At 38.1% G+C, this 13,620-nt stretch overlaps 1 protein-coding gene across 1 annotated transcript in view; it reads right to left on the bottom strand.

The window, feature by feature from the left end:
* Positions 1 to 13,620, bottom strand: part of LIN9 (lin-9 DREAM MuvB core complex component) — a 39,387-nt gene that overhangs the window by 18,462 nt on the left and 7,305 nt on the right. Inside the window, exons 2-6 of the mRNA XM_063152586.1 lie at positions 10,980 to 11,012; positions 9,859 to 9,953; positions 7,286 to 7,390; positions 5,294 to 5,427; positions 1,220 to 1,345 (exon numbers count right to left, since the gene is read on the bottom strand). Coding sequence (XP_063008656.1) covers positions 1,220 to 1,345; positions 5,294 to 5,427; positions 7,286 to 7,390; positions 9,859 to 9,953; positions 10,980 to 11,012 — 493 coding nt within the window. The remainder of the gene's footprint in view (positions 1 to 1,219; positions 1,346 to 5,293; positions 5,428 to 7,285; positions 7,391 to 9,858; positions 9,954 to 10,979; positions 11,013 to 13,620) is intronic.

The following is a 13,620-nucleotide window of genomic DNA, read 5'->3' on the forward strand; positions in this document are numbered from 1 at the left end:
TTTCTCTCTCAGTAGGAAGCATGACAACAAAGGAATGAAAAGCCAAGTTAAGCTCAAATTACAGGAACATCTTTCCTAGAGGAGCTATTTTCAAACTGGTTCTGCTGCCTTTCCTTGACTGACAATTTTTACTTATGTTGTTTGCAGGTACAGAAGATGAAATGGTCTCCATCATGCAAAATACAACCTGACTCAGTCATCTAAGCAGAAATGAATTCAGTGAATATATTCAGAAATATATTCCACATGAAGAAATTGATTCAGTGCCTTAGTGTTTGTATTTACAGAAATCAAAGGCTGATTAATTTATGAAGCACTACTTATAAAATGACAGGGTGGTCAAATTTGGAAGGACCTCTGGAGGTTCTCTCCTCCAAGCCCTTCAGCAGAATGACCTCCAGGAGGTTTCCCAGAACCATGTCCAGAGGGCCTCTGAGTACATCTTAGGATGGAGATTCTACCACCTCACTTGTGCGTGTTCTCTCTTTTCCTGTCTCCAGATAATGCTGGAAAAAAAACCTGGCCCTGCCTTCTCTCTACCTTCCCTTCAAATACTTATGTACAAAAATGAGATCCTCCCTTAGCCTTCTCTAGGCTAAATTGTGTAGGTTTTGTGAAAAGGCTGAGCTTAATCAGAGGGTTTAAGAACTAAAAATTCTAAAACAGAAAAAGAACCCCATGTACTTCATTAAATTCTATCTTCTTCTCTACAATGGACAATATTTTATGGGTGACTTAATTTCTTCTCTGTCTTGATAGCCACTCTAAGAAAAGCTGAGGATCTATAAAATGGTTTAAAAAAATAATAAAATAAACGAGGTGAAAATGTACACTTGTTTTCCCCAAGAAGAGCTGGTTATAGACAGAAAAAAAAACCTCAGTGAAAAATTGGCCAGCTCTTCCAAGCCAGGAAACTGCAGTATAGAAGATACAATAACAACTTTAACACATCAGTTAAAGCTTGGACATTTAGTTATCTGGAGTGGGAAGAGAACATTTCAACCATAGGCTCAAGAAAACTACATGGACATATGCATTTCAGGAATAGGGTGTGTGAGGGAGAGAGGTGCTCAAAGAACACCTCAATACAATGAGTTTTACTCCTTTGAAGATATTGTTTTGTTCTACTATTTGAATGCAAAATTTTTTACAAGGAATAATTTCAGTAACATCAAAATTACATGTAAGTAACAGCTGAAAGAAGAGAAAGAAAAATTACCTCCGTGGTTTTCCCATTAATCGCCTGATTTTCCCCCATTCTACTCTTGTCAATTTTCTGGTTTTCAAAGTTGGAAAAGATTCTTTCAGGCATATACAGAAATCATTATCTCCTTCAAATAGTGGCCTGTTAAAACATAATTAGTCCTGTGTTAACCACACTAAGTAAACTTTTGTCACAAGATTCCAAAAACCATCCATCACCAGAAACACATTAAAAAATATTAATATAAATTAGTCACATGAACAAGACACTTCTATTCAAAGAACAATTTTAATTCAGTCAAAAAACAAAATCAGAAAGTTTCCAGAACTATTGTTCTTTGACTCTTCTTATCACTGACATTTAAAAATGCTCCTTTCTATAGGTTCTACAGAGAAATACACATAATTCATCCTGCTCTATAATGGATAAAAAGGCACCAAATGAAACTTCAGCAGAGTCAGCTCAGTGTCATGAGGATACTGCAACACACTGAAGGAAACCAGAGAGTGAAATATTGAGAATAAAGGGAAGGACAATATGGTACTGAGAGACAGACACAGTACCTTTTTTCATCAATTCATTCAATTGTAACTCAGGTTCTCAAAGTTTCCAAAATACAGGAAATTGAACCAACTCATCATTCTCCACAGCTGTACAGGTGAGACTTCTATTGAATCACCCCATGGGTCCATGGTGAAGCACAGGATCAGTGTGAGAGAAGTGACAGTTCAGAGAACAGACCTGCACAACTGAGCAATTTCTCTCTGATGCTATGACCCATCTCTAGCTCTGTTTTATGACTGCCTTTTTTCTTTGTAGTACCACATCCTTCTTAGGCTGAGGAGACAAGGAAGCAGCAGCAGATATGCCCATCTAATAGAAGGTTAATCATAAAAGACTCTGTGCCACTGAAATAGATCCCTCCTGGCAAGAACAAAAGGAGAACTGCATCCTGGGGAAAGCTGCTTTTCTGCACTCTGTGCACGGCACTGGGGTTTGGAGGGGAATACACCCCAGCACAGAACAAAGAGGACCCTGGAAGCAGCACTGCTTTCAGCTGAGTGTCTAGGGTGGCAGGAGAGAGGAAAGGTGCACAGATATAAGGAAACCCAGGGAAGAATAGAATAGAATAGTTCTGCAGCAGGAGGATCTGCAGCAGCTGCAGCACCAAGTGAAAAGGAAAATAAAAAGAATGAGCAATGAGGCTCAGGAAACAGACACAGAAGGGTACACAACAGTATAATTTTATCCATATTTACTATTGCTAACAGAAGATATCTATATAAAGAATAACTATTTAGCTCAGGTTTTTTTCGTATTTTTTTGAGATAATCTATATTTGATTATTCTTACTAACTCTTGCACTTAAGCAGGCAAACTCTAAATCCAAGCATCCACAAGACTACAAGCTCTGGAAAATGGTGGAAGCAAATCACAGGTGCATCTGCTTCTGAGGGCCTGTGATCACTGTGGTAGTAAGCACCACTTCAGAAGTCTCTGGAGACCCAAAATCAATGGGATTTTACAGGAAACAGTCCACTGCAGTAGTATATACAGAATTCAACTGAATCACCTTCAATAATCTAATAACCACAGATGACAGTCGTAGAAATAAAAATAATTCAAAAACTTACAGCAGACATGGCATTTTATTTGATTATTTCAATTTTGGATGCAATAATTTGATTAAAATATTCAGAGATTTGTACAGTGAGCCATATTTTGTCAGTTGATAGCTCTATGATTTAAACTTTTTTAAGCTTCTCATTAAGCCTGGATCATATCACTTCCAACAAGATGTATCAAAGTTTTCCTTCCAAAGATATGCAGTCTCTTAGTAAACTATGTGATAATATCTTAATATCTTATGAGCATTGCAAGCTGTATTTGATTTGCAGGGAAAGGTTTTGGCAGAGCGGGGGTTCTTTGGGAAGCTGCTGGAAGCTTCTCCCATATCCCACAGAACCAACACCAGCTGGTTCCAAGATGGAGCCACCCTTGGCCAAGGCTGAACCCACCAGTGATGGTGGCTGTGCCTATGAAATAATGCAGTTAGGAAGGGGAAAAACCCTGTGCCACTGCAGCAGGACAGAGCTGCAGGAGTGTCTGAGAGAAACAGCTCCGCAGCCACCCAGCCAAGGCCAGGGCAGGAGGTGCTCCAGGCATCAGAGCACAGATTGCTCTGCAGACCAGGGTGAAGCAGCTGTGTCCCTGCAGCCCATGGAGAGCCCCATGTTGGAGCAGGTGGATGCCCAAAGGAGGGTGTGGCAGAAAAATTTTTCAGCAGAAAAATTATGTAAAAAGTAGAAAAGTGAGGACAAATAGAACAATGGTCTGTGTAACGCTTGTCTGGAATAACTCCCTAAGCTACAGAAAAGTTTATCTACCAAGATATTGGTATTATATTCTAAATATACAAACATTGTTTTAACCAAAGGTACCTGTGCTTATAGTGGTTGGATAGAACTACTGTCAATGTGCTTTTTTGCTTTGTGTGATTGGTCAAAAAAACTTATAAAGTGAGTTGTAACATTAAGTTCTTTGTCTGCTGCCTGGGATGTGAGCTGGTGGCATCTTCCCATTGTCATAATCATGTAATGGGACTGATGCTGGAAAATAAAGCAGTTCAAGGCACATTCCCAGCAGTCCCATTTGTGATTTGTATATAGACCCTGGCCAGCGATATTATACTACTCTGACTGGCAATAAATTAAACTAATTTCCCAAAGTTGAGACTGTTTTGCCCATGACAATAAGTGGTGTGGTCTCTCCCTGTGCTTATCTCATCCTTTGACCCTTTTGTTACATTTTGTCTCCTGTGTCCAACTGTGGAGTGACAGAGCAGCTTTGATGAGCACCTGCTTTAGCCAAGGAGAACCCACCACACCTGCACACATGGGTAACTATCAAAGAGGATTTAAGAATTACCTGCTAAACTCAAATTCTAGCCTGCTGATAGACCTACAGCTTTGTAGACAATTCTTTAAACTAAAAGTTCTTGGTCTGTTGCAAAAATCATTATTAAAAATGTCACATATTAAAATTACTCCTAGAAATAAGCAGGGTTGGGATTATTAATTTTTTCCATGTAATTGGAGAAGAAGCATGAAAAGACTAATTCTTTCAAAGGAATTAAATCCTAGAGATGATAAATATAAAACTAACTAAAATGGACATGAAATTTTTCCACATCTGATGAATATATGCCAAAATGTTTTTCTGTTGCTATGACTGCCTTCTCAGTTAAAGAAAAAAAAGCTACAGCAATTGTGATCAAAATAGGAAGGAAAAACAGTAATTATTTTGTTTGTACATTCAGGAAAATAATGCTTAACTCTGAAGCCATTCTTTAGAATATTAAATACTTGTGTTGCATCTATTAGTCAAACAGTGTAGATTTTAATATTCCATTGATTAATAATGTTTCTTACATTTTAGAAATGAAATTATTTATTTTAAACAATTCACACCACTGTGATAGTAGCATTAAGAGAACAAGTGCCAAAAACACTGAGGCACAAACTGCAGAAACAGTCCAGGAAATACATTATGAGATCCAATCAGGATGCTGATATCTGGACAAGAGTTGAACAATCACAGCCTGAAGCTCTGTTAGTGATCACAATAAAAACAGGATGAGGGGAAAAATATTTAATATCAACATTTACAGCTTTTAGGAAAGCAGCACTTCATGAAGAAGCAGTGTCCTTCCTATCTCCTCTGTATAGCACTGATGCAAGGGTTCAGAAAAGTCTAAGAGTTCTGATATCTTCGTGTTTCAGATGCTAAAAGCATTATGAATAAAATCTGGTATCTGGTAGAGGCCGAGGTGATAAAAAGAAAATTACATCCATGAAGGCAGGCTTTCTATAGAAGACTTTCTAAAGTTGGTAGTTGCAAAGAACCGAGAGCACATACATTGCTCATTAGAAAAAACACCCACCACCACCAACAAACAAAATAGCTTTACATAATTAGTATTTAAGAATAAACTGGAGTATCTAACCAATGTATGGAACTATGCAGCTGAATTTTAGAAAATTCCATGTTCCTGCACTAATAAGAGGTAATTATACAAAGCAAACATACTTATCTATATTTGAATAGAACCACTCATATATACACCACTTGTGAGCTTTGGGCAGCTTGAGCAGGTTCCGAAGCCGCAAACCAATCTTCTGTGAGACCTTCTTTTCTGGGGTGGACATTGTTGTACTGAACTTCTAGGTAGTGAAAAAAAACCCAAACAGTTAAACAGAATCTACTATTTTTCAGTATTCAAATAAAGCAGATTTTCCTGATAAAAGCCTGCACATGTTGTTTCATAGCAATGTTCTTCTTGCAGATCTATAACAGCCCTTATTGCATTATATCAGCAACGCAATCAAACAGAACAGACAGCAAATTTTAACAGGATCAATACCATTATCTCCAAACAAAGCTCTTCTAACAGAAACATTTTCCAGCACTGAAAATGTTGTTACATTATTGGTAACAACAGCATGGCACCAAAATAGATTTGGACTTCAAAACTCTCACCAGCTGTCTCAGGTGAGCATAACTGGTGTTGTAGCTCAGATGCCAGCAACAGCACCTGCCTGATTTGCACTAAAACTTCTACTCTTGCCCACACTTCTTAAGCTGAGGATGAAGCTAGGACAGGAATATAACACAGGCAAAACTTTGAGCAGAGTGCTTAGAAAACTGCAAGTGAAATCAGCAATCAAGTTTAACTACATTTAAAAGCTATTTGATAAATCATGGAAAAGACAGTGTCTTACATTGCTTGCATAATAGATAGACCCATGTTTAAACAAATCCATAAAAAAAAAAAACAACAAACTGTAATTTTGTTCCAAGGATGGCTGTCTTAGCTGACAGAAAGAAAAACTTTTCTGCAAAAAATAACAGCTTTTTGAGACCATAGGTTTACCAGGGTCCCTATGTCATTATCAACTGCTATCCTTCCCCAAACATTCAAAGTATTTTGGACTTTAGTAGCAGCAATAATAGGATAAAGCATAAGGCAGGCACCTTGTTGGCTGCTCCTGCCCTAGATACAAGCCCCTTTCTCTCACTGCAACTCCAGGAAACAAAGTCTGGTGGGACAGCAAGATCTGTCAACTACAACAGCTGAAGTCCCTGCAGCAAATATTTATCTGACAATCATTGGACCTCCAGAATCAGACATTTAAGCAAAAAACAACTGGGTTTAGAACATTACCAAGTCTTTCTACTCTTAAAAAATCATGGTAATGAAGAGAAATATCATGGTTCTCACCTCTGGCAGAACAGACCCAGCTAAATGGTGAGTGCCAAGCTTTTCATATCAAGACACTGCACAGCACAGCTCAGAAGGCTGTGCAGAACTCGGAGAAACTCAGAAATCAGAGCAGAACTCAAACAGTACTTTTACAGTGAGGTTAATTTAGCCTCAGAAGGTGATGGCACAGAGAAGCGATGTGGAGGACAAAGGTACTACAGAGCCAACTCACTGAGATTACGAGATGCTCCCCTTTCTATCATAACAAATAAAGGCTGACAAATTACAGCTGCTTTTTTGTCTATATCAAGGAGTGGACACACAAATGGAGGATGGAAAAAACAAGCTCTTTGAACTGAGGACTTTAGCACTACAGGATCAAGAAGGTAAAGCTGGCCATGAACACAGTTAGGCTACAAATCTAGAGCAAGTCCCTAATTGGTTGGGATACATTAAATTCTATAGCAGCCTTCTCAGTTACATAATCAGTGCAAAAAACTGAAGCTGAATAAATTCATGCTGACTACAGGAGATGGTTGTTTGCAGAAGCATGATGGGCACTGAGTCTGGAATCCTCTCTAGCTGAGTGTGTTCAAGATCACAAAGAACAGGTACTCCCATAAACAAAACCAGTGGTAAGAAAGAAAAATATTAATCTGTTTTGAATTGTGGCTTACTTCTAACAACAGTTTTCCTCACAAGAAGATTCATAAACCAAAAATACAACTTGAAAATCAAATATATTCAAATTTTCAACTAGAACAGGTAGGTTTCTTCCCCATTTTGTTAAAAATATCTCCATACATGTATGTAGGTACCTGTGGAACCATTGCAACCTTCTGATTTCTTTTGGGGGACCTTGTGTTTATTTGTCTGTCATCATCTTCACTGAAGAGCCGACTCCGTTTTGAATTTCTGAAGGGCTGTAGGGAACAAAATTAAGAATTACAAGCAAGAAACCTGATTTCTCTGTTCATGCAGAGAATTCACAGTGAGAGAAATGAAATACCTCTTGTCTTATCACCTGTTGGTTTTCAGGCACACAGTAAATAGTGTGCCTCCTAGCACCCATAAATCTAAGGACTGAGAGAAGAAGGAGCTCAAGATTCCAGGCTTTTCCAGTGCTAACTATAACCATTACTACACTGCTGGCCCAGTTTCACAGAAGTATTTAGAGCCTGACTCCCACTTGTTTCCATTAGAGTTAGGTGTCTAAACACTTGTGTATCTTAGCTTGCCTTGGTTATAAGTAGTACATCTGTTAAACAATTTGTTTTGAATTTTGGATTAAAAAAAGGTTTATTCAAACACTGTATTTGGTTTGTATGTTCTCAACTACATAGAATTTAGCAAGAATTTTCTAATAAAGTGACATGTGTTTGCTGGTTTTTTAACTCACTGAAAGTATCTGCATAGCAAAATGCTAGCAAGATTGAGTCTGAAGAAACTACATCTTGAATAAATTATGTGACAATCTCAGAAAAAAGAATTTAGAATCCATGCTGAGTGAAATTTACTTGCGTACTGCTATAGCTCAGAAAGAATTAGAAGGCTGACTGAAAACAAGAAATTATTGCAATTGCAAATGTGTAATGAAAAAAACTCATTTAGTTATTCCTCAATATCTGACCCTATGACAAAAGAGCAACCTGTGACAGGCTGTTAGCACTGAGGGGAAGCAGCTTTCCTTTTCCTGCCATGAAGGTTCTGTGGCCCAGAGACAAAATAAATCAACACAGTTAAATAAAACTTCATTTACAAGCATTTGTACTTTATAAAGACATTTAATGCATTTGTGACTGGTTGAAAAGAGATATTTTCTGTCAAATTATTCAGTGGCAGCTAAAAATCTGTCTGTGCCATGCCATGTGAACATGGGGCTTTCCCAGGAAATGCTCCTCCCTTACTCTAAATTAGATATATTTTATAAAAAGAACTACATAAGTGTATTTAAGTAACAGAAGTGCTCTGTATGTGATAAACATCTAACCACATGCAGCACACAGAAGAAAACATTAATTCCTGACAGACAGTACAAACCAGGAAAGACACACTGGACATAGGAACTGTATATTGACAAGGTAACCAAATCATCATGACCCAGACCAAGAAAATTGTTTACAACCCTCAACAAAAACTGCCAAACTCTACTCCAAAGAACTACCTAAAATGAGAACTGTGCTTCATCACTCTGGACTGCCTGAGAAATAACAGAGTGAAATAACAAGTGTTGCAAAGAGGTATCATCCACATGGGCTAAATAGGTCAGGCATTTTTGGAAAGACTTTTCAACCAACATGTGTTCAAAACTTTCAGCATTCAGTAAACTCAAACTATTCCATGACATCTTACCAACCTGGGTCACTGCCAACATGTCACACTATGCTCTGATCTTTCCCCCAGCTTTCTACAGAACACAGAGCTGCTCTCAAAGTTTGACTCTGTGTTTTTAGAACCCACAGCACCCTAAGACTGACACATCTAGCCACCACACCTAAAGACTGACAAGGTTTTTATACAGATATTAATCAGTCACTTTGGGTCTTTAGCACATGTGATCTTCTAAGTTCCCAGTAAAGCCTGTTTCTGTGAGGTGATGGGCATTCCTGGAAAGCAGCTGAAAACTGTGACATGAACTGCAGGAACTAAGGGTCTTCACAAAGTTCTGGTCTCTGTGTAAAACTGCATTTTGTAGACCTGATGTTCTCTAGCACAAACACATAGCAGCATGTGTGTGTATATGCACCTGTATGAATCCTACCAAAATAAATACCAGGGAGAAGATCACAGGACAAGAAACAAACAGTAAAGTAAAAACAAACCACAAGGCTGAAATGATCAACCCAAACACCAAACATCCCACTAGAAGCTGCAGGATCATTTCATATCCCCACCCCAAGGTTGTTCTTTAATGTAAGGCCTCCTATGAAAGTTCTCAGAATGCACAAATTTCTCTGACAGTCCTTTACTTTTATTAAAATCTGCTCCCCAAGAAGGCACAATGATGGAAGTGCATTATGATATCTTCCCTTCCTTTATGCTTCAGTTCTCAGCCATAATTAGAAGTGACATATTTCATGAGATACAAAAATAGTTGATCAGAACTGGTGATTCCTGAGCTCAAGGTGGTAGATACAGTACAAATACTTCACACAGCACTTACTTTTCAAAAAAACAGAGAGGAAATTATTTTGACCTATCTTGGATGAGGTCAGCAATTTAATGTGTTTGATTATTCATTTTTAAAATATGTTTTCATCTCTTCTGCAAACTGTGTGAAGTGCTTGTGAAGGATTCAGTTTCACCCTTGGACATTACAAAACTATAAATCTCAGCCTTTTTTTGGGATCCTTACATTTGACTAATCCTGAAGTTTTTTACTCTTTCTTACCATTTCCACTGCAGAACCAGCATTCTTGCTTTTCCAAATGTGTGTTTTCTGCAGAGAATTGTATTTTTCATTCCAAGAACTGGATAAACTTCCCTCTGTTGTGAAGAAAGTACATCATTAATATATAAATATACATACATACATATGTATTATCAATGTGTATGTTTTAACATAACTACCGTCCAAAACCCAGTATAACGTCATCAACTACTAATCTATTTACTTGCAACATCTTTGAAATCTGTATCAAACAGATTTTAGATTTCAGTATTTTTATTACATAATCTTAACATTAATTTCAAAAAACTGAAGATTTTCATGACAAGGAGGAACATAAATAAGTATTTTTTATTTATGACAACATTTAGGTTTCTTGAAGCCTCCTTTGCTGGAATCAGTTACTTCCACTGTCAGGTTGACAAAAATCAACAGTTGAACTGTGGCTATAACTGAAACCTGGACAAAGCAAAGCTCTACAAGACACAGACACCTCCTAGTTCTAGAAAATTATTAAGTGAGTGTACACCAACAAGTAAATAAAATTTTATTGTAACAGATCTGCATTAGTGACAAGACCATGCCTCCTTCTTTGTGTAACAAAACCCTTGTAATACATAAAGAAGCTTTAATTATTGGGCAAACTAGAAGTATTCAAAAATTGTATGAATGTTCATGAAGATAATCTCAAAGAAAAAAATAAAAGCAGCAGGTTTTTGATTTAACACACAATTTGCTGACAGAGAACATCATAAAATTGTGAAATGCCTTCCTAATGTAAATTGTGTCACACATCCAGGTCTCACTAAGAATCCTCCCTGTATCTCCTGCTCAAGAGATGAAAGATTACCCCAATCTTCTCATCAAACTTGATGTCTAGGCAGTATTTTTGAAGAAAAAACACATTTCAGGAATTTCACCCAGAAGAGCAGTGTCTAAATACACCACAATATATGCAGTTTCAACTGCCAAGGATTATTATTCTATAGAGCTACAAATACCTACAATAAACCCCACCATATTTCAACAAAAAAGCCTGTGATTTTCTTGAACTCTGTGAAGACAGAAAAGAAATACACCTGAAGTCAGACTGGGTACAAGTAAATAACATATTAATTTCTTACCTTTCAAGCTCACAAGTGCTTTTGCTGAAGAACCTGCAATATAGCAAAAAGTCCACATAAATCACAAGCTATTTCAAACCCTACAATCTATACAGAGTCGACTCATTCTTAATTAATTCTCAGGCAGAAAGTGGAATTTAATATTAAAATCTTTCACAGCTGAATGAGCAAACCCAGCACACCTTCCATGGCACTAGGCATAGAATTATACATTTATTACCAATAAATCCTGAAAGCATATTCACATTTTGGTTTTTTCCTTTAGTTTCATGCCTACAAAACAACTTTAGATGTTAAACACTTGGGTCTAACACAGCAAATTCTCAACAGGCTTTATGTCCAAACTACATTCTCCCATGGGGCTGCTTGTTTGATGCAGTAGCAAATTTTACTACTGATAAGAAAACGAAAGAATACTTCTTGTTTGTTTTTTTTGTTTGTTTGTTTTTTTTGTTGTTTTTTTTTTTAATGATTTCTACCAGTTCAAAATTCTTCAGTGCCCAAGATTTCCAGGAAAGGAGTGGTTCATGCTCAAAAGGAAGGATGGATAGCTAGTTGCCCCCTGGTGGTACCTCTTTGTTCAGAAAGGCAGCAGATTCACATCTCAAATGTAGACAGGATTGCTACATTGCTCAAGCAGTGCAATAAACACATGAAAATTTCACTGCTCCCCTTCCACTGCATCTGCAGAACCTCTGCAATGCTCCTGGCCAGGACAAACACAACTGGGCCTGACCACAGCGGGCCTTCATGCTCAGAAATGTCCCAGTGTCTCAGAATGAGCTGTCTGAAGCAATTGCATTAGCACAGGGAAGATATTTCTGCATGACACTGCCTCCCCAGGTTCCTGCTTTTCTCTCAAATCAATTTGATCTTTCCAGTTATGTTCCTGTGTGACAATCACTTCTCCCTGTCACTTTCTCTGCTCTCTCCTTCATCTTCTCTTCAAAACTGCTGCTCCAAGAACTTTCTGACTCCAAGGCTCCAGAAATTCCTTGCTGCTGCCATTTATCTAGCTCCTAAGCTCACTAACCTCACAGACACTTGCCTCTAAGAGAGTACATTCCAGGGAGTACTACAGAGAATGCAGGTGCAGCAACAGCAAAAAAAAAAAAAACCCAAACCTTAACTCCTTATGTTTTCATCACATAATTTTGTTTGCTGCCATCTAACTATGCCATCTGTTAAAAAACAAAATTTCAATACAAAAAAGAAAGGAAAAGGAAATAAAGTTTCTATTTCTTTTTCCCCAAAAGCTTAAAAAAGGAGTTTAAGATATGAAACAGAATTAGCTTGAACTTACTAACGGTTTAGAGAGCTTCTACCCCAATATCTCCCAAGCTGTTCAAATCTGCAACAACAACCACATCTGGGATTACATGTCAGAGCCACGGTGACACAGCTGGGCTGCACTGTCACACCTCCTGCACATTCCTTTTCTGATGTATCACCTTTGTTGGGCTGGAGCCCTATCAGTGGCTGGTACAGGAACACAATTCCGTGATGATCTGAGCCACAGGGAATTCAGCTTTTGAAACAAAGCTGTATGTTCAAGGTATCACCATTTTTTTTACATTTTCTGATAAAAATCCTACACCACACTGTGCTTGTATAAATAGACAGGTAGTCTGCTCTCAACCAAGGATCAACAGCTATGAAAGGTAACATTAAGAACAGTGAAGAACTACTGTGTCCCACATTTACATAATGGATGGTGGGAAATGTGTGTAAGCACACACAGCTTAGGACCACATCACTGGGGATGGGCACACAGCAGCAGGGCCATCAGGATTGTCCCATGGAGGAGATGCTGCCTTTGCAGAGCAGATGACTCTCCTGAGAGAGCTCAGGCATTTCATCTGAACACACAAGTATTTTCTTCTTTTTCTCACAGCCTTGTTGATGTGAATCAAGTTCAATCAATCCAGGCCAGGGTGAGTATGGACACTGCTAACATGGAACACAAACACTCAGCAAGAGGCAGCAAAGCTTTAGCTGGGGTGGTGTCAATCTCACATGTGGAGTGCCTGAGATGCTCTGCTAACCATGGCATGCTTCACTGTGAGGATGATGATGATGGGCTGGCAGAAGGTTACTGTGCCACTTCCTAGCTTTACAAGATTAGCACTCCAAGCCAGCATTAGTTGCCAAGGAGTTTTCCACATGGGATAGTTAATCTCCCATAAATGCATGTTAGAAGAGTCCTGCTCATTTGCTTGCACTTGACCTGTAATTAATGTATCCAGGGCATCTTTACTTAGGAATACCAGTGTCCAAATCAAATACTCCTGATCTATGGAAGTTCAAAAGTTAAACTAAACTATTTTACTGTAACAAAGTACAGAAAATGAACATCAACACTTCTGTAGCTTAAAGCTCTAGAATACATGATACTAAAATAACAATGGAGAGGTCCATAAACTTCATTTTACCTCAGAGGTAAACAATATGACACAACATGGCTTTTCTTGTCAAGTTCTTCTATATTGATTTTAGGGTAACTGCAACACCACCAAACTCCAAGGAATATGGAATATCTCCCCACTGCTTCCTTTTAGCTGGGCAGTACTGTCAATACCACCAGGGCCACAAAACCAGAAACCAGGATGATGATCTAAGCAATATTGTGTTCCAATCAAAA

Source organism: Melospiza melodia, chromosome 3 (genome assembly GCF_035770615.1).
Source record: "Melospiza melodia melodia isolate bMelMel2 chromosome 3, bMelMel2.pri, whole genome shotgun sequence".
Taxonomy (NCBI): domain Eukaryota; kingdom Metazoa; phylum Chordata; class Aves; order Passeriformes; family Passerellidae; genus Melospiza; species Melospiza melodia.